The sequence below is a fragment of the Sinocyclocheilus grahami genome, unplaced genomic scaffold, assembly GCF_001515645.1.
Source record: "Sinocyclocheilus grahami isolate Dianchi unplaced genomic scaffold, SAMN03320097.WGS_v1.1 scaffold341.1, whole genome shotgun sequence".
NCBI classification, from domain to species: Eukaryota; Metazoa; Chordata; class Actinopteri; order Cypriniformes; family Cyprinidae; genus Sinocyclocheilus; species Sinocyclocheilus grahami.
In genome coordinates this window covers 219,572-241,402 of record NW_015505520.1, presented here as the reverse complement: position 1 = coordinate 241,402, position 21,831 = coordinate 219,572, and the positions used below count along the sequence as shown (strand labels likewise).

General features: G+C 36.9%; 1 protein-coding gene across 1 annotated transcript in view; it reads right to left on the bottom strand.

Annotated features, from left to right (window-relative positions):
* Positions 1 to 21,831, bottom strand: part of LOC107603109 (neurotensin receptor type 1-like) — a 31,444-nt gene that overhangs the window by 6,378 nt on the left and 3,235 nt on the right. Inside the window, exon 2 of the mRNA XM_016295824.1 lies at positions 6,211 to 6,412. Within this exon, the coding sequence (XP_016151310.1) occupies positions 6,211 to 6,412 (202 nt within the window). The remainder of the gene's footprint in view (positions 1 to 6,210; positions 6,413 to 21,831) is intronic.

Here is a 21,831-nt window from a genome sequence, read left to right as displayed (position 1 = left end):
TAGCAGAATAAGACTCATTAACCAAATGCAACTTGAATTATTTATGGAGCTTGTGTAAGGCAAATTTGTGAGAGAAACAACAAAATGGTGTGTAATATCTTGAGGGAACCAATTATTAGCATCTGAAAAGGACCAGAGATGTTGCTTCCTGTTCTCAGTCAGAGTGACGCTTCCTGTCACAGTTCTTGCACAGATATATATATCTTAACAACATTAAAGTTAACTTGACATCAAGAAGAATGAGCTGAAGCAGGGCAACTTTATATAGGACACACTAGCTAATAAATTAGGCAGATATTTATAAATGTATACAACACAATGAAACAAAGTAGTTGCAGACTACTTATACATATTCATACAGAAGAAAAATGTCCAGATCATCACAACAGATGCAAAGTTAAAACATAAGTTGCAATTTCTAGCAATAATTGCTTAAATATTTTATCAGCAGATATGTCTGTAATCTTCAAAATTCTATATACACATTCCTTTAACTTTATTCTGTTAATATTATGTATAATTATTTAGTTTCAATATTTCTTGAAATTTTCCTCCCATTTTATCCACATTTAACTGAGCATTGTTATTTTTGTATTATTTATATAATATTAGTATTTACTAGTATTTCAATTAGCTTTTTATTTTTTATTGATTTTTGATGTGCTTTTGTCAGTTTTATCAATTTTTTATTTTTCAGTTAATTTATGTTGCATTAATTTATTTTTATTAAAATTTTTAGCTTTAGCAAGTTTAGTCATTCAGTGTAAACTTATTTATTTTAAGTGCCAAATAAACATTTATGATTTTTATTTTTATTTTATTTTATTTTTATCTTATTTTATTTACAAAAAACAATGGTCACACTTTAGTCTAGCGACCAATTCTCACTATTAACTAACAATTAACTATAATTTTGCCTCAATAAACTATTACTTTGCTGCTTATTAATTTTTAGTAAGGTAGTTTTTCAGTTTAGGTATGGACTTGGCCAGGATGCCGGGGTTATACCCCTACTCTTTTTCGAAGGACATCCTGGGATTTTTAATGACTACAGAGAATCAGGACCTCGGTTTAACATCTCATCCGAAGGACGGTTTTCCAAACTGAAATGTTACTTATATAGTATACATTTGATTGTAGAAGATTTATAAATATGAAAAAGATTTGTTCTCTTTCATTATAGAACTTTGAATACAGAACATCACCAGAGTTTTGATGCAGATATACTGCTATGAACTTCTGTAGATGTCTCACTAAGTGCCTGCTTTGGATCCAGTTTAAGAATGAAAGTGAGTAATTCTGATTCTGAACTTTAACAGCACTCCATATAAATTCAAATTCAGATGAAGTAGAAGCGAGTGGAGACGACATTAGATAAATTGAGAAGAATAGATAAAAGCAAAGCCAACACACTCTGACCCTGTACGAACCTGCCAGGCAAAATAAAGTCTCCTCTGCAGATTTGCCTTAATTAGAGTCTTTCAGTTAGCAATTTGCAGGCTCTTACATCAACTATGGATCACCTCACCCACTCACGCTGTCACGCTGACAGATGAAGAGTTTAGGGGCAGATTGTTTGATTCTTAGCAAACTCTGCTGGATCTATCAGACACTGCATTATCGGAAACAGTGAGAAGAGAAGGCAAGCAACCTATAATGGGATGGGAATGAATTGATTGAAGTCAGGTCAAGTATGAGAGAACATGCATTTCAGTTGGGAAAACAAACGCTTATATGCATTAATACTTTTAACCACAGGCATGATTTTAAAACTGATATAATCACACATGTAGAAATTAGAAGCATTTAATTTTTTGTTCTTGTTTTTTTTTTTAGGGGGAACTATAATTTTCACTTGAAAATTCACTTGAAATCCACTTTTTGAATTTTTTGAGACATTTTGGAGCTTTCAGAAATCCATTTTTGGAATTCCACGCACAAAAAGTAGAACTTTGTGCACAAAATCCTTGTGAAAAAGACATTTTAGCATGCTTTTTAAATGGAGTACTTATTATGAATAATACACTTTAAAATAATATGAACATAATTGAATGGTTTTGGACACTTAACTGCATTTTATTTGTTAATTGCATCTAAATGAAAATGTATTAAAATTTAAATTTATATAATGTAATTATTGTTTTGACCCACGTAGATAAAATTTATCTTTATATTTCAGAATTTCTTTTATTATCTTTGAAATATGTACTGAATGTGTACTGACAAGCATTTATGATAAACTAAATTATACATAAATAAATGTGAATGTCATATTTCTGAATATATTTGTAATTATGAAGCTGTAATTTAGTATGTTTAAAAATATTATATTTAATTGTAATATTAAATAACACACTACAGTTCAAATTCAAGTATACATTCTTTAGTACATTTATGTTCTATGTTAGTCAACTTCCTTAAAGCATGGTGCTACAAAATATTATTAAAACAATGATTTAGAATGCGCTTTAAAACTTTTAATTTGACATTATTACAAAGTGCACTTTGAAAACTGGCCTATTATTTAATTAATATTATATTACTGTTTTTTCACAAAGGAAGAAAGTGATGTATGAAATGCTTTTACGTATAACTGTTTTTTTTCATGAAATAATGCATGTCAAGTCATGGGATTCCCTCAGTTTACTAAATTATTCAGGTTACGCTTGGTGCTCTTAAGGCGATTCTGGTACAAATTAGCATCAAACCCTCTCTTATGATGCAGTAAATTATGGTGCTGAAAGCTGGTGTGAGAACAGTCAAAAGTCTTAGACCGGTACACTGACCTTCAATAGGCACTGCAGGCAGCTGGCAAAACAGACTAGCTCTAGAGTCTTCCCTAGAGTACATATCTCAAATGCATCTCTAATGGAAAAATTCATGTTCTTCCTGTTTATTATTATGTCCATGTCAGACTCTGTTCCGTGTTTTGTGTGTGTTTTGCTCTCCAGGTGTTTCCATGCCCTTATTTGGTTATCCTGTTCCTGCTCCCTGATTGTTTCCCATTTGTTTCCAGCTGTGTTTTCCCTTCATGCTATTATGTTCCATTTGTTCCAGGTGTTTCTCATCATGTCTTGTGTATTTAAAGTGTTCCCGGTTCTTAGTTCTTTGTGTGGTATTGTATGTGTCAACCTTCTCAGCTATGTGTGTTTTCCTGGTTCCCTTGAAGTCATTAAAATCTCCTTATTGATGTACTCTTCGTCTCCACGTTCCTCACTCTGCACTCCAACACAGTAGCAAACGTGACAGAATACCGGACTCAACAAAAAGTAAGCGGCGCCTCTTTTCCCCGTTTTTGTTACGTGTGTACGGCATTGGATATCGCAACACTGAATTCACTGTTCTGGATCGAGGCCAACTACCATCGCCCTATGGACCTCCCAGACACCACTGGGCTGAGCTGGAGGGAAGGGATCCTCCGGTGTCTGGAGAACGTCCATGCCCGATCCAGAACCAGCTCGCCGTCAAGGCCGTTCCCCAGTTAAGCCCACCAGCTGGCGCTGACTCAGCGTTCTTAGACATGGCGCTACCTCCAGAGTTCTCGACTCCTATCCTCACCCCAGAATCCGCTCCAGAAAGCTCTCCCTCGTCTCCTTCGTTTCTGCTGGTTCTGTACAGCTCTCCGTCTTATCCTGAGCCCCCTGTGTTAGCCAGCTCCGCTCCTCCAAAGCGCCCTCCAGTGCCCGCTCCTCCAGAGCACCCTCCAGAGCGCCCTCCATTGCCCGCTCCTCCAGAGCACCCTCCAGAGCCCGCTCCAGTGTCGGCTCCAGCCCCAGAGCCTGCTCCAGTGTCGGCTCCAGTCCCCGAATCCAGCCCAAAGAGGGCTCCTGTTCCCGAGTTTAGCCCAGAGAGGGCTCCAGTCCCCGCGTTTAGCCCAGTGAGGATTCCAGTCCCCGAGGCTGATTGCCGAGACCAGGCCCCCTGAGTTCCCTGCTCCGCCATGGCTCCCCGAGCTCCCTGTTCCGCCATGGCCTCCTGAACTGTCTGCTCACCCATGGCTCCCTGAGCTCCGCTCCCTGTTCTGCCATGGCCTCTTGAACTGTCTGCTCCGCCATAGCTCCCAGAGCTCCCTGCTCTGCCATGGCCCCTGAGCTCCCTCTGCTGCCATGGCACCCTGGACTGCCTGATTCACCCTGGAGGTATTCCCCGTGTCCCAGTCCTGCACCAGCCTCCAGGGCGCATATCCCCCCAGTAATGACAGTAATGTCAGACTCTGTTCCGTGTTTTGTGTGTGTTTTGCTCCGCAGGTGTTTCCATGCCCTTATTTGGTTTTCCTGTTCCTGCTCCCTGATTGTTTCCCATTTGTTTCCAGCTGTGTTTTCTCTTTATGTTACATTAGTTCCAGGTGTTTCTCATCATGTCTTGTGTATTTAAAGTGTTCTTAGTTCTTTGTGTTGTATTGTATGTGTCAACCTTCTCAGCTACGTGTGTTTTCCTGGTTCCCTCGATGTCATTAAAATCTCCTTATTGATGTACTCTTCGTCTCCTCGTTCCGCGCTCCATGCTCCAACACAGTAGGAAACGTGACAGTCCAAAGTGAATTAAACGGCTTTTTAAATGAAGTTTAAACCGAACAGCTATGGCACATATTTTTAGCTCCTGTCTATCAAGTCTCTCACTTGTTAGACCAGCACAAAACATTTTATAAATCCAAACAATGGTATGAAATCTTAGAAAGTGCTGTGGGGTGTACATTTTCATTGCACACATGCAATAGTCAGTTTTCATTTGCCAGTAAAATGAAAGAAAAGAAGTAGATAGATACAATAGAGATGTTCGTGGAAGCAAGTAAGGCAGTACAGAGAGCCTGTGCTGATATGAGCTTTATAATAGGTGTATTTTGTGATAAACATACATGTGACTCAGCCTTGTTCTGTATTTTATAAATGAAATGCTTTTCACTGTTTCACTGTGAAGAGTTTATGGCTATATTCATCTATAGAGAGATTTGTATTGGGTTAAGAACCAGGCTCCTTATTAGCTTTCTGTTCATTGATCAATACACTCAGTGGGACACTGCACAACACTTATCATGATAATAAGGACACACACACACACATACAAACATTCTCCTACAGAATGGAATAGGAGGGAAAGTGTTTGTTAAAGGTTTCGATAGCTCCTCTATAATAGGGGTAAATTGAGGCTGTAGCTCATATGAACATCAAGATTGTTTGTCTTGCAGGCGTGGATGTTTTGTGGTAGTTTGTGGAGGCTTCCAAGTAAGTTAATGTAAGTATTCCCACCCAAAATTCCAACCACTAATACAAAGACTGACCGTCTGTCTGGAATGAGCAAAAACAAGGATAATGCACAGCTAGGTGTGCATTAAATAATTTTAATGCACTATGTGGAGGCAAAGAGCCACCTGGGGCAATACATACTGCATTAAACATCAACTTTAACATTAACTAGTCCTTGCTTTCACAGGACTATGGTAATAGTGGGATATTTTGCTGCCACATTGTGCAATAAAATCATTGAACTGTATTGGAATGATGCTCAGCCAATTAGATTTTAAGCTGTTGTACAAATTTAAGATATACACTACCGTTCAAATGTTTGGGGTCGGTAAGATTTCTAAAATGTTTTTGATAGAAGGAGATGCTCAAGAAGGCTGCATTTATTTTTTATCAAAATACAGTAAAAATAGTGAAATATTATTATGATTTGAAATAAACCTTTTCTTTTACAATATATTTTAAAAAAGCAATCTATTTCTGTGATGGCACAGTTACATTTTCAGCAGCCGTTTCTCCAGTCTTCAGTGTCACATGATACTTCAGAAATCATTCCAGTATGCTGATTTGCTGCTCAAAAACCATTTCTTACTATTATCATAATTAAAACAGTTGTCCTGCTTTATATTTTTGTGGAAAATGTAGTGCATCTTTCAGAAATCTTTAAAGAATTAAAGTAAAAAAGAACAGTATTTATTTGGAATAGAAATCTTTTTTAACATTAAAAATTTGTCTTTACTGTCGCTTATAATCAATTTAATGTATCCTTAATGAATAAAACTATTAATGGTAGCATAAGGTAATTTGTTGACTACTTAAAATGGTAAATAATATCACAGTTGGAAATCCACCACCACAAAAGTTTTCTTATTTAATTTTTATTTTTTTACTCTAGTATACTACTGATTGTATGCATACATTTTATATTAATTTTTATTTTTATTAATTTATATTTCATAAAGGTACTCACGCAGCACCATGACTCCATGGCGCATTGATTGGGCACGGTTGGGTTCAACAGCAACACTGAGCATGGTAGCGTTGCCTCCGATGATACAGATGCGATTGTCCTGAGCAGACTCCCGAAACATGCGCAGCAGCTGACTGGCTATAACTCCATTTAACGCTGAGATCACTGCCATAGGAACCACAAAGGACAGGAAGGCATTCACCTTGAGGAAAAGAGAACAAGGAAAAAGAAGGAAGAAGGATGATTTAAGCAGGCAAAGGAATTTGACTTTTATTTATTGTTATTTTTTGACTGCCACAATGATATCTCCAGTTGGCAGGACCTGCAAGGGTGTGTATGATAAAAAACAGGAAGTCAGTTGGACTAAATTTGAATTAAATTGTTGAATTATGTGTGTATGGAAACATTAACATGCATGCACATTTATGTTGACAAACACATTTATCCGAAGCAACACTGTGTTTATTTATTGCATTCAGTGTATAGACTATATTTTATAATTTCATGCATTTACATTTGTTGACAAACACATTTATCCAAAGCAACACTGTGTTTATTTATTGCATTCAATGTATAGACTATATTTTATAATTTCATGCATTTCCTGAGTATGTCAAATAATAATGTTTTTTACTTACATTTGTTATCAGTTATGTGTATACATGGAGCCATTATCATTTTTATCATTCTCCCACCTAGATAAGAATGACACCTCTTGATAAACTCACATACCCCAGAATGCATACACACACGGGCACACAGTAATTATTGCTGCAAGATGTGGGTTTTCTTGAACTGGTCACATTCCTTCAACCGTCATTCCATTTTTCACTAGCTGATCTTTTGTTAATTTCCTTTTTATTTGCTGTTGCCTAAGCAAATTAATCTCATTTGTTCTGACATCTGCATGAAAAACAGAAATTTTGCCAAGACTACTGAAATACTCCTTAGCGCTAATTTAGAAGAACATGGTGTTGGTTTAGGTCATGTTAAATTGGTGTTCAGCAGATGACTGGAGTTAAAGAGCCCAGACTGTTCCTTCCAGACTGAAAAACATAAAAGGGAGTATTTTTTCAACTCATTAAAAACCCACTGAAGGGAAAGAGGATGGGAATATTTAAAGTCTTTAATGAGAAAGGTCAGAAACGTTAGAACTGAACATGTTCTAGAAGAAAGTGTTCTTTTTTGCTTGTTACTGCAAGGTTGGGCCAGGGCTACTTATTAAAACTAAACAGGACTCAAAAGCAATTCTAAAAAGTCATTGCCTTAACATTTCACCAGTAAGAGGATTTGGGTGCTAACATGATGTTGGGTTACATGTGAATAGAATATCATATTGTATTTTTTGTTTTTGTGCATGTCTGCCTAACCATGACTGGTGGGCTTTGCATTGTGGCATATTGGTGTAATTAATCTCAGGAATGGTGTAATGGTTTGCAGGTATAAAGCATATGATGCAGGTATAATATATAATTGGCAGTACAAAAAAAGCAATATATGAAATGAGTAGTATGTCGGAATTCTCAGTATTCATACAATTCAGTATGCATATATAAATCATTTAAATATAAAGTAAATCCTGGTGCAGATGTTTTACAGCAGTGAATGTGTTATAGCTGCCAGTCATTGTGTCTGACAGTTTTAATTATGTTGTTTTCTGCAAATTATTTAGCAAAAAGCTAAATATTTATATCATGCATTCTGACCTCATAATTTTTTAACACATTTTATGTAAGCATTTTCAATTTATGTTCTAACACTTTGTGTTAGTTTATGTTCTAATGGTTTTAAGAACTTTAATGGGATAATTAATCACATATTACATAACTGCAGGCTGTCTCACTAATTATGTTTGTTAAATCAGTTCTCACACTGAACAAAAATGAGAATGCAGGGAAGAATCCTCTCTGTGTTTATGAACACACACAAACACACACAAAATTAAGAGGGTTGGTCTGCCATACAAATGTGATTTCTTTAGGGATTTTTTTAGCTGAGTTCAGTGTGAAATACAAAATGCTTAGTTGTGTGAAATGCAAAAGCCTGACCAGCTATACACCAATGTATATACATATGGCAGAATTTACTTTTAAAAGTAAAGGAACTTTCAAAAATCTACAAGTCAATCTATTATTCAGTCATGGCAATAAGACAAACACAAAACTTTGTCCTTTTATTCTTGTTTGATTGCCCTGTCATCACAGATGGAGTGTTTTGTGATTGCATGCACCGTTTAAAAAATGTTTTTTTTTAACTTGCCTTCAACCTGCAAAGAACCCATCTCCATGGGAACAGAGGTAGTTTAAATGAGTTCAGTCACCTTATTAAATGGACAATTCTGTTTTGAGACAATTCAGATTGATTTGAATGATAGTGTGGGTATAATGGAGAACCCCGACCACGTATTTATACATGATTTATTTAAACATTGTGCAAATGCACCTACATGAGCAGAGAAGAATATTATGTGTGTTTGTGAGTCATGTTTAATTTTTAGCAGAATGTTCCCTCATTGGTGACTGAGGAAGGTCTGCACTGTGGCTGTCTAAGAATGTCCAGGAAAATTACATTCCCATATCATTTCTCCATCAAAGCTTTCCAGCAGGTATGCTCACTTAGGCAACAGTGCACATGCACACTCGAATAAGCAAACAAATCATGTGGCAAATCAAATTACACTCAAGTGTCTGCTTGTCGAGGGCCTTGTGCTCAGGTTCCTGCAGTCCTACATGGATTAGCCAAACCTTGACTGAAAATGTTCACTGTGTTTTTATTTAGTCTGGACACTGAAGCTGCAGTACAAGTATTATCATGGCTCTGTCTTCATGTTCCTTCATAATAACAAATACAAATATAATTAGGGCTGAAGATCAATAGAAAAAAAAGTATTAATTTCATGAAACACAAATTAAATTAATTAAATTAATTGCAAATTATTGCATTATTAATGGAATGTGAAAAGCACCAAAATGAGGACAATTCAAACACATTGTGGCAAACAAGGGAAGCATTGAACAGTCATGACAAAAAAGTAGAATTTTTAATTTTGGTTAGTTCTTTCTAAGCCAGTTCTCAGAAGACAAGGTAGCAGATTTTATGGCATTAAACTACAGTTATCTAAAAAATTGAGAGTTGAGGTGCAAATCAGTCAAATTGCACCTCAATTACTCAGTCAACTACCTGAGTATTGCTATGATTTCCATCAGAGCAACCCAGGTTGACAGCATATTTTTTTTTACCTCTGTGCTAAAAGGCCTATGGCATCTCAGCAGTTTACCTCAACATTAGCACGCTATGCTCCCTAGACCTTTTCTGAGTAACAGAACACTATTTTCATCTGTTTACAAACATTCCTGACATGCATACAGTCTCCATGCTCTTCTCTCCTGCCCTTCTGACAGGAAGTGACACCACTCAGTCTACGGCACTCTGTTGTTCCAGCTTGCGACAATCAGTGATATGGGTTGGATGGCCTCCAGCTCCAACAAACTGTGCCTGGGATTGTTTTAAAAGAGCAGGTTTTACAGCAATGTAAAATACTGTAGTACAAGGGTGTCAAACTAAGTTCCTGGAGGGCCACACCCCTGCACAGTTTAGATATAACCCTAATTAAACACATCTGATCCAGCTAGTCTAATCATTTAGGCTTATTTAAAAACTACATGGTATGTGTGTTGGAGCAGGGTTGGAACTAAACTCTGCAGGGCTGCGGCCCTCCAGGAACTGAATTTGACACCCTTGCTGTAGTACATGTATGTCAACTTTCTACTAATTTACTAATCAACTAATTTAATTAATACATTTACATCTGAACAATAAACATGTTACAGTATTAATTAATCTTTGTTAATGTTAGTTAATTAAAAAAACAGCTGTTCACTGTTAGTACTTGTTACTTGTTGTTAGTAAATGTTGGAATTTTCATTAACTTAGATTAATAAATGCTTTAGACATATTTTTATTGTTAGTAGTTATTTAACTAAAATTAAACAAATTGTAAAGCATTACCATTATATTAAAGACAATACATTTACTTTTATAGTACACTCTTAAAAATAAAGGTTCCAAAAGGGGTTTTCACAGCGATGCCATAGAAGAACCAGTTTTGGTTCCCCAAAGAACCTTTCAGTGAACAGTTCTTAAAGTAACCATTTTTTTCATAGTGTGAAGAACATTTGAATAATCTAAAGAACCTTTTTCCACTGTAAATAACCTTTTGTGGAATGAAAAGCTTCCATGGATGGTAAAGGTTCTTTGATGAACCATTGATGCCAATAAAGAACCTTTATTTTTAAGAGTGTATACATTATATTATTATATATTTATTGTGTTGTGTTTGGACTTTTAGTTTATTTCTTGGTTTCCTGTTTCCTGTGCTGGTTCACTCTGTAGTTTTTTGTTGTTGATTGGTTATCCTTGACTGTCTCCCCATGTGTTCCTTACAAGCCCATATAAAGCCATGGTGTTTACTATGTGTCACAGTACTGTGTCGAAGGTAAATGTGCACAACAAAGATGAAGGCAAAACATCTTTTAATAATCCACAAAGAGGGTAATACACAGGCAGGTAGTTGACACGTAGAACCAAAGGACATATACACAATACCGGAAGACACAGGGATCAGACTAGGACTTAAATAAATTGGCAAATGAAGATAATTGACAAGACACACCTGAACATAATGACACAATCAAGGGGAGACAGAAACTAGGTCAGGGAACACGTGGGAAAACAAACTTAAAGTCCATGAGGTGTGACATGTCACCCCCCTCCCGGAAGGCATGACCTCGCGCCGAAGAAACAAAGGGAGGAACAGAGGGGGACTTTGGAGGAGGACAAAGGCGTGGATGTGGGATGGTGACAGGGAACGGCAAAGGGCTGGCAGGAAGGCTGACAATACTGGTGGTTTCAGGCTGAGGACGGACCCCTAGGAGGAGGATGACAAACAGAGTCCAGGGTGGATCAGACGGAGGAAGGAGCCAGGACGGAGACATGAGGGACTTGGAGCAGGAGGACCCAGGCCGTAGCCATGAAGGCGACCCAAGGAGCCATGGTGGAGGAAGGGCTGATGACTCCAGGGGGCCGACCAACAGCGGCGGAGCAGGTAGAGCCCAAGGCAGAGACGGGGAGCTGATGAGCCAGGGCGACATGGGGGATCCGGAGGGCCAAGGCGGAGCAGATGGCTCAGGCGACTGAGACGGAGGCGGGGATCCGGAAGGGCATGGTGGAGCCAGAGCGACAGAGGACCAAGGTGGAGCCAGTGGGAAGGAGGAGCCTGACAGAGCCGGAGGGATGAGGCGCAGCCGGAGGAGTGGAGTCCCGAGGCGATGGATTGTCGACGACTGACCTAGGTGGAGCCTGAGGGATGAGGGAGCCCGGCGGAGCTGGTGGACTGACGGGTAACAGCGGAGAGGAGGGAGCTAGGAGCCATGGTGGAGCCGCTGGGTCGACAGGACGAGGCGGAGTCCGGGACTCCGAGGCTGGATGCGGAGACAAGGGATCTTCCAGCCACGACACCGATGGAGACTGGCAGACCCGCAGCGAATCCAGCACATAGATGGTGAGCTGAGGGTGAGCAGAGGGGCTGCCAGGAAGCAGCGCATAGATGGTGAGCAGCAAAGGGGCAGAAGATGGCAAGGCTGAGGCAGCAGTGGTGATAGGAAGAGGCAGAAGAGGGAGGGTGGGTGGGAATTCAAAACAGTCCAGGTTCTGGGATGGTGTGTGCTGCCCACACACACCAAATAGTAACTCCCATCACCGGGAGCGCAGCAGATAAGGGAACAACCTCCGTGGTCATAACAGGACAGACAGACAGTTTAGGGCAGACAGACAGTTCTCAAACGGTCTCCTTAGCTGTAACAGGACAGGAAGAAGATTCAGATGATGAAGGAAGATATGGTATTTCTGAGTTAAAGTCTATTATGAAGGCAAAATAGTCTTTTGATAATCTGCAAAGAGGGTAATACACAGGCAGGTAGTTGACACGTAGAACCAAAGGACATATACACAATATCGGAAGACACAGGGATCAGACTAGGACTTAAATGAAGATATTTGACAAGACACATCTGAACATAATGACACAATCAAGGGGAGACAAAAACTAGGTCAGGGAACACGTGGGAAAATAAATTCAAAGTCCATGAGGTGTGACACTATGTTCTTGGTCAGTTGTTCTATGAGTGTTTTGTTCTCTGTTTTCTTGTGCCATGGTTATCTGCTCTTGTTTTTTCCCCTTCCCTTCTTATTCCCATTATGTGCCTGCATTGCAAAAGATGTTTCCAAAGATCAATGTAACATCAAATATGATTACATTTTAAATAAATAATAATGTTGTTTGCCTTCTTCTTATTTATTTTATTTATTTATTTATTTTGATCAGTTATGAACACTGGGGTGTTTTATGTTATTTTTATATTGTATGTTATTTATACTGTATTATGTTAATTTGTATTACATTATTTAGTATTGTCACCCTGAGGGTGTTTTATTATTGGGCAACACTGTGCTCTGTTTAATTTGGAAAATTGTATTGCCTGTATTATGATGGTGGTTATCAGTATATTTTATTTGAACAGAATTTATTTTATAAAGCAAGTTAACTTTATTGATTTGTTTCAATAAATGCGAAAGCACAATAGATGACTACACAAGATTTGAGCATTAGCTTGTTAGGGTGTATGTCAAACAACATCCACAACATTACAATTAGCTAGTTAATGTATGCATTCACTGTGTTTTTCTGGAATGTTTATCTCCCTTGTTTGTTAAATGCTAATTTCACAGTTATCATCAATAGATTTCTAAACTGCCTCACTCAGTAAAGCCACTGATCCCACCAGGCAACTACATCAAACTGAAAAACCCACAGATAATGGAAATACAACAACAGATATGTTCTTATGAAACAGATGATAAACAGACTAATGGAGCAACAGGCACAGCCGTGCGTGTTAATAAAACACAGTTGTAGCACTGCAATAGGTTGGAGTTATTCAAATGAGCTCTTTGTGCCTTGTACACATTTGTTCAATTTGAGTACTGCGCAGTTTGATTTAACCAATTAATGAACCTTAGAGGTTCTAATGAGATAATCAGCTAAATCTTGGGCTGTGGTGTGTAGCCGCAACCTGCAAGTGTGACCCTTAAGGGTTATGAGCAATATTAATTCATATTTTTTCACTTCAAATAGCAGCACATGCCCATTGTGTGTTTTAAAGCTGAGGGTGGATTAGTGAGGTTTCTATGGTTACTGACTGTTTGTTTATTTGTACTGTCTATTGCCTCATATGCATTTTTATTCTCATAATCTTAATTGTCTTTCTTTCTTAAATACACAGACAGGAACACACTAAAGCCAGTGTTTCAGTATTAAACGAGTTGAGTTATTGTAAATTAAAACGACTGAAAACGTGTTCGACATGACATGTCCCTGGTTGAATTGCACTTTTAGAAAAAAAAAAAAAACGACACAAAATGTCACTTGCCGGTACTTTTTTAAAAAGGTACACTTTTGTTCCTTTCACGTACTAATATGTACCTTTAAGGTACCACTATGCACTCTTTGAAAAGGTAGGCCTACTGTCTCAGAAAGTGTAGATTAAACACTGCATTGCTTCAAAGAAAAAAAAATTATTTGTAATACTGCATCAAAATATAATAAATTCTCTCTTCTTCCTCATAAATTACTTTTGCTGCTGCTGTCATTCAGACTATGAAGGCTATTGCATATTAACTAATAGAAACACCTCAGATGCTCCAACATCTAAAGTGGTTTTTAAAGGTATAGTTGTGTGTGTGTGTGTGTGTGTGTGTGTGTGTGTGTAGTTCACCCTATGGTATGGGGACAAAATGTCCCCAAAAAATGGCAATATACAAAATCCTTGTCCTTGTGGGGACATTTTTGGTCCCCAAGAGGAAACAAGCTTGTAAATCATACAGAATTAAGTTTTTGAAAATCTAGAAATGCAGAAAGTTTCCTCAGGGGTAGGTTTAGGTGTAGGGTTGGGATAGGGCGATAGAAAATACAGTTGGTAGAGTAGAAAAACCATTACACCTATGGAATGCCTCCATAAAACATGGAAACCCAATGTGTGTGACAGTTTTGGTTATCATTGATTTCCATTGTAAACATTTTTTAATAATTGTTTTCCATACTCAGATGTGTGTCATACACATATGACAATTATATTTAATTAGCTTGTTGGGTGTTGTTTGTTGGCAGGATGCTATTTTTATTTATGTCAGCGTTCATGAAATCATGAAATATCTTAAAGCAGATAGTTCACCAAAATTTTTTTCATTCTGTCATCATTCACTCTTGTTAATCTTGGAAACACAAATGAAGATGTTTTTTTAATGAAATCGGAGGTTTTTCTGTTCCTCCATTGAAAGTCCAGATACTGTAACTAAAACTTTGAAGATCCAAAAAGGTCATAAAGCAAATAAAAACAAATCCAGATGAATCCAACTGGTTTAATACAAGTCTTGTGAAGACATACAATCAGTTTCAATGATGAACAGATTTAATCAAAGCTAGATTCAAATCACACATAGATTCATATCACCCATTCATGTGGATTCGTTTTATGGCACCTTTATGATATTTTTGGATCTTTTAAATGATTAAAGAATTTTCTTTTTTAAATAACTGTCCTTTAAGAGTTTTAAAATAGAGACATTTCTTAAAGGGGTCATATGATGTGATTTCAAATTTTCCTTTCTCTTTGGAGTGTTACAAGCTCTTGGTGCATAAAGAATATCTGTACAGTTGCAAAGACTAAAGTCTCAAATCCAAAGAGATATTCTATATAAAAGTTAAGAGTCAGTCACGCCTACCTAAAACGGCTCGTTCTAACACGCCCCCACATCTCTACATCACGATGTGGGAAGATTTGCATAATGCCGCCCAAATGTTCACGCAAAGAAAGAAGGCGTAACTTTTATTCTCGCTGTAGTATTGTTGCCGCCGCCATGTCATGAAGTGCTGTGTGTTTCGTTGTGAAAGTGAAACTACTTTGTTTGGTCTTCCAAAAGAGGACGATATCCGCTTCGTCATGCCTAGAGCTGATCTGTGCTGGTCGCTGAGGAAATACATCAACTTAGTGCTGTGTATCGCCGGATCGGCTTTCACCGTGGACGAAGCGGAGTCCAGTCCGGGGTCGTCACATGTGGTTGCCGCTCCTTCGTCGAATCCGCCGGCCACGCCGTTCTCAAGCCTGCCGCCTCTGCTCACTCTAGCCCAGCCTCAGCTCACTGTAGCCCGGCCTCAGCTCACGCTAGGCCGCCGTGTGTTTCGTTGTGAAAGCAAAACTACTTTGTTTGGTCTTCCAAAAGAGGACATGACTACAAATCAGTGGTTAAGTTGTATTTACAACACTGTTCCAGAACAGTTCAACCCAAATATTCATTTGTGTGCAGCACATTTTATGGAGGACTGTTTCCTGATCCTGGGAGAGTAGACTACAATGCCGGCTGTTCTGACTCACAATCTGTAAGTACGTTTTCATTTAAAGGATTTGCCACTGATGATTCAATCACGGGTTTTGGGCAGTAGAGTAGCGTTTGTAGTCTGTCATTTCTCCGATCACAAATGCAGACATGGTTTTATGTTTACGCGGCGCGATGCAACGCAAAGCGTAAAAAGAGAGTATAAGTCATTATAATCAGTAATTATGTCCCCACTGGATGCAACAAATGCCTCGTTTGTAATGGGTTTTTATGTTTTTTGTTTCATTGCTCCGGCCGGGACATGGCATCAACAGTATGGTGAGGGGCGTAACATTTCTGTCACATGCTTGAGGTATTCGGCCAATCACAATGCACTAGATAGCTGGCCAATCAGAGCACACCTCGCTTTTCAGACCGATGAGCTTTGTAAAAATCGACACGTTTCAAAAAGGCGGGGCATAGAGGAGAAACAACAATGTACAGTATGTGGAAAATAATGTGTTTTGTTTTACTTTAAACCGCATAAACATTTCATTACACCAAATACACAAAATAATGTTCTTTTTAGCAGCATCATATGACCCCTTTAAGGTGCTGCTTCTGGATAGACCAAAGTCAACAGTTTCATTCTAATTTCTTCAGTGCTGAGCAAAACAAAATGCTGTGCCATAATTTAAATAAGCTTCACTTTGTGGCACAGTTAACAACATTTACCAGATTTTATAATCAAAACAGTCAAAATGTTGCTTGCTACTCTATATCTGTAAGGTCTGTTTTGGGTTTTGTTTCATGTTCTTGTTTTCATGTCTTTTATTGTGTAATTTGATTTATGCTGTTAGTGTCAAGCTTCCCGTGCCCTCTTGTATTCTTGCTATTGGTTCCTCTGTTCAATGTGTCAAGTTCTGATTGGTTGTCCTAGTCATGTGTCTTGTTTCTCATTGATTGGTTCATGTCATGTGACCTATATTGTTTGGTATGAATAGCCCTCATGTTGCCTTTGTCCTTGGTCTAGCTGTTTGTGTAACCTGCTGTTGGAGAGTTGTGTTTATGCTAAGTCTGTCTCTGGTCAAGTCTGTTCATGCCATGCCTGGTCAAGTCTGTTTTAAGTCAAGTCTTCTTTTGTTTAGATGTTTGTATTTTGGATTTTTAAACTTGTTTAAATAAACTGCACTTGGGTTCATCATCACAACTCAACTCCAGCGGACTAATTGTTACAATATCTGATTTACACATCGGTACTAGGGCTCTGCATGATTTGTGACTAAATTGATGAGGCTGATAAATTAGTCAGAGTTTTACTAAAATCACTCAAGGCTAGCATCCCCCATGATGTAAGGTAAAAAAAATAATAATCTTGTCAAAACTCTGTCTCTTTCTATCTTATTTACTGACTGAAAGGTATCATGTTGAAAGTTGTCCTTCCCCTCTTTCTTTGGCCTCAATTCCATCTCTCCTCCTATCTTCTCCTCTCTTTGACGAACTCTTGGCTGAGGTTTCTTTTATCTGTCAGACATCTCTCTATCTGTCAGTATCTGCTGCCCTGATGTCTGTGATGGTGTCTGGAGTAAAGAGTGCACCTGTGATTGCTTTGAAGCACTTTGACTGTGTAATTCACACCTCGGACAGGATCCTGGACAAAAGTAACAGCATATCTTGCCACTCAAGGCCACTGAGAATAAACTGAAAATGCAACTGACTGACATTTTACAGATTCACAGAAAGTCTGTATTGTGTCACTTTCATTTGCACCAAACCTCACTCCTCTCAAGCACGCAGGCAATCCAGCTCTCTGGCTCTGTTTTCCTGGCTGACCACTGCTTGTGACAAACAGCGAATATCTCTGGCAGATCTATATGAGGGACACAGATGCTTCACAAAATGTAATTATAGCTTCATGAATGAGGTGTTGGGCATAGAAAATCAATGAGATCTACCTACAATACCAAAAACAATTAATAAATAGCATATAAGAGCAAAAGCAATTTACAAAATGTGTGGTGTTTTTAAAATGCTCTTGTTTATGTATAAGGTTTTATTCCCATGAAAATATTTATAGCATATAAATATGCAATTCTCCGTCCCAACCTTACACTTACCTAGAAAGCCTATACCACGTATATCCATAAAGCACCAAACAACCGGTCTTACACACAATCCATCTCTCTCTCTCTCTCTCTCTCTCTCTCTCTCTCAGCAGCAGATATACTAATGTGTGGACAGACACAAACATACATCATCTCTATCTTTGCTGATTCCTGTGCTCACTGACATGTGTCATCTTACATTTATATCCGGTTGTGCTTAGGAGCAAAAATAATCATGGGGATATTATAATTTAATAATAGATATATACTAATAGATAAAGGCAACAGTGAAAAGGAAACCTGTCAAAAGTTACAACATGTACACTGCAAGAAAGGAGAAATACATTTTATTTTCATAACACTATTACATAATTTTTTACTGTTAACCCATTTGTGCCCAATTTTTCCTGAATGGTTTCATGCATATAATCATATTAATAGTGCCCTATGTGAACATGTTCTGCATTTATTTTCCCCAGGTTTTAGTTTTTTTTTTTCTTGAAAATTGTATTTGAATGTGTGGCAACTATAGTTGCCGGTGGGCTAATATGTTGCATGCACCCCTTTAATGTCAAATTTGAAAAGGAGGAGAGCATTTGGCATCCAACTCAAAATAACTGCTTTCAACAGATCAACCTTTATTCATAAACAAATTTATTATGCATAAAAGTCGAAGAACATTCAATGCAAACCTCGAAAAAGTTGCATCTAGCTTATAATCTCTTGAATATGATAACACAACAAATCCATTTGTCTTAAAGTGGTGAAACATGGTTCAGAACTAAGTGCAGCCATTAAGTTGCCCCAACAGCGTATTGTGTTTTAAAAAATTAAATGAAAATAAATAAATAAAAATAAATAGAATGAAGAAAATATTACATCTATATAATAAAAAAAATCATACCTGAAAGAAAATTATGCATTTAACTCTTTGATTACCAACATTCTGCCAGATATCTTCTTTTGTGCTCAACAGAAGAAAGAATCTCATAGGTTTGCAACTTGAGGGTGACTAAATGATGATGCAATTTTTTCCATTTTTGAGTGATCTTTCCCTTACGTAAGCAGTTTTAGTATAAGTAGCCTACAAGTACTGCAGTGAAGATACAAGTAGTTTTATAAATTTACATAAACATATTTGCATACTATACTTTGTGATGTAAATATGTAAAATATTACATATTTTATGAATAGGCACACATTGATTAGGTCAAATGGATTAACCCTGACAAAAGTCCTTGATATTCATGAAATTAATGATATTCTTTTTAAAATATATGATTATTTAAATATTTTGTTTGTTTATTTATTAGTTAATATATTGTATTTGTTATTATATTATATTATAGTTATGTTTATATATTTTGTTTGCTTATTTATTTATATGTTTGTTTATTTATTTACTTATTACTGAACATGCAGGTATTTTCATTCTTAGTGGTGTGTTTGTTAAATGAAAATAAAAATAAATAAAAAAATGAATTGAATGAAGAAAATATTACATCTATATAATAAAAAAGGTATACCTCCTTTTACCATAGTATTCAATGACTGACTGTAGTAGGTGATTTCATATAATAATGTAAATGTAAACTCATTACTTGTTTGAATTTCAACATTATAATTGAATCATAAGCTACTAGTCATAAAATGAATTAGGGTCCTTGACCAATTAAAATTGAACGCATCCAAACGGGATAAAGGGGCCTGAATATTTTGCCCCTTACAAGACATAATGTCATAAAAGGGCGAAAAAGATAATCTACAGCATAATGTGTTAGCTCTTTATCTTTCCATTCTTCCTTTTGTGTGACTGACTGAAGTTTGTAAACTGCTGCTGTCACTTGAAACCTGGAAATTCAGAAGTGGGACAGTAGAGCTGTGGAAAGATTGCTTTCTCATCTCCTCCTTTTGACAGATTTATTCCTATCAAATTAAGATCTACTGTACAGTAGAGATGTCAGTTGAAGGGTTAAGTAATGTTTTAGGTGGGATATTATGAAAGCAAAAAGCACTAAACAAGACCAATAACCTTGATTTATTAACCTATTACACAGTATACCCAATTTCCCAATGATATGTACTTACAAGTCATTTGCCCACCGGCAACTATAGTTGCCGGTGGGCAAATGACTTGTAAGTACATATCATTGGGAAATTGGGTATACTGTGTAATAGGTTAATAAATCAAGGTTATTGGTCTTGTTTAGTGCTTTTTGCTTTCATAATATCCCACCTAAAACATTACTTAACCCTTCAACTGACATCTCTACTGTACAGTAGAGATGTCAGTTGAAGGGTTAAGTAATGTTTTAGGTGGGATATTATGAAAGCAAAAAGCACTAAACAAGACCAATAACCTTGATTTATTAACCTATTACACAGTATACCCAATTTCCCAATGATATGTACTTACAAGTCATTTGCCCACCGGCAACTATAGTTGCCGCATGGACTTTTGATTAAGTATACAAAAAACTATAGATCTCCTGGAAGATTCGTTTTGTTTGGATGATTCTAGAGACCTTCATGATTATGTAGATATATATATATGTCAACAAAAAATGCTTAATAGTAACATGAAAATTACATTTCTTTGGGAGGGTTTGCCTTCGCCATGCTGCCTGGAAGTAGGGGTAGAAACTTGACAGCCTCATGTGACAGGAAGGAAGTGAATACCTTTTTTTTTCTTTAAATACTTTATTTGGTTGTTTGCTTGGATGTCATTGAGAAATAAAACATGGATAACATCTAGAAAAATACATACAAAAGGAAAATAACAACTCTAAACTGCGGCAACTATAGTTGCCGGTGGGCTTAAACGGGTTAAAAACAAGGGCTATCAATAGAAAAAAAATTATTATCTCAAAAGACCAAAATAATATAGTAACATGTAAATTCTGTAAATGTTTTAAAAATTATTATATTAAAACATATTTTTTAATGTTTTTGAAAAGTATCTTATGTTCACTAAGGCTGCAATTATATATATTTTTTAAATACAGTAAAAACTGTAATATTGTGAAAAATCATTACAAATTAACATAACTGTTTTGTATTATAATGTATTTCAAAATTAAATTTATTTCTGCAATAGCAAAGCTGAACTTTCAGCATCATTACTCCAGTCTTCAGTGTCACATGATCCTTCAGAAATCATTCTAATATGCCGATTTGATGCTAAATAATTATTTCTTCTTATTATCAATACTGAAAACAGTTTCTGCTGCTTAATATTTTTGTAGAAAATTAGATTTTTTTTCTTAGACAAATAGAAAGTATTAATCTAAAAGTATTAATTTCTTTTTAAAAGTAAAAAAAAAAACTCATTAAATGTACTGGCTGTTTTGTATTAAATGTATTTTTATTTTTATTGTGTTTTATATATACACACATACATATACATATATGCACTCACACACAAACACACACACACACACATGTTGGTATTGGTGGTATATGGGGACTCTCCAAAGGCGTAATGGTTTTTATACTGTACAAACTCTATTTTCTACACCAACCCTATACCTAAACAAGAAAATTTTGTGCATTATTAGATTTTCAAAAAAAAAAACACCATTTAGTATGTTTTTTAAACATTTGAATTACTGGGACTGGCAGTGTTCTCATAAACCACCTTCACATTGTACTACCTCTGTCATACCCATGTCATTATACAAATTTCTGTCCCCATAAACCACCCAAACCAGTGCACGCATTTCTAATAAATCTGTTTGAGCAAAATGTTTTGTCAGAGCTCACTCAACAGTGAAATCTTTTTGTGTCTATGTCTTTCTTGCAGGTGTCCTGTTGTGTTGAATTGAGAAAGCTGTGCTTTGTGAATGGTGTTGTATTGTTGAATGAAGGGGTGAAGTGTCAGAAGCTGAAAACTTTGATTCAACACCTTCTCTCCCCTCTCTTTATGGTGAGACGAGCTCTAAACATCTGCCAAAACACAGTGCCAGGCAAATATCAGCTTTCAGCCACCTATCCTCGCCAACAGCACTGCCTGCTGCTATATATATATATATATATATATATATATATATATATATATATATATATATCTGTCTCACTTTATTTGTAT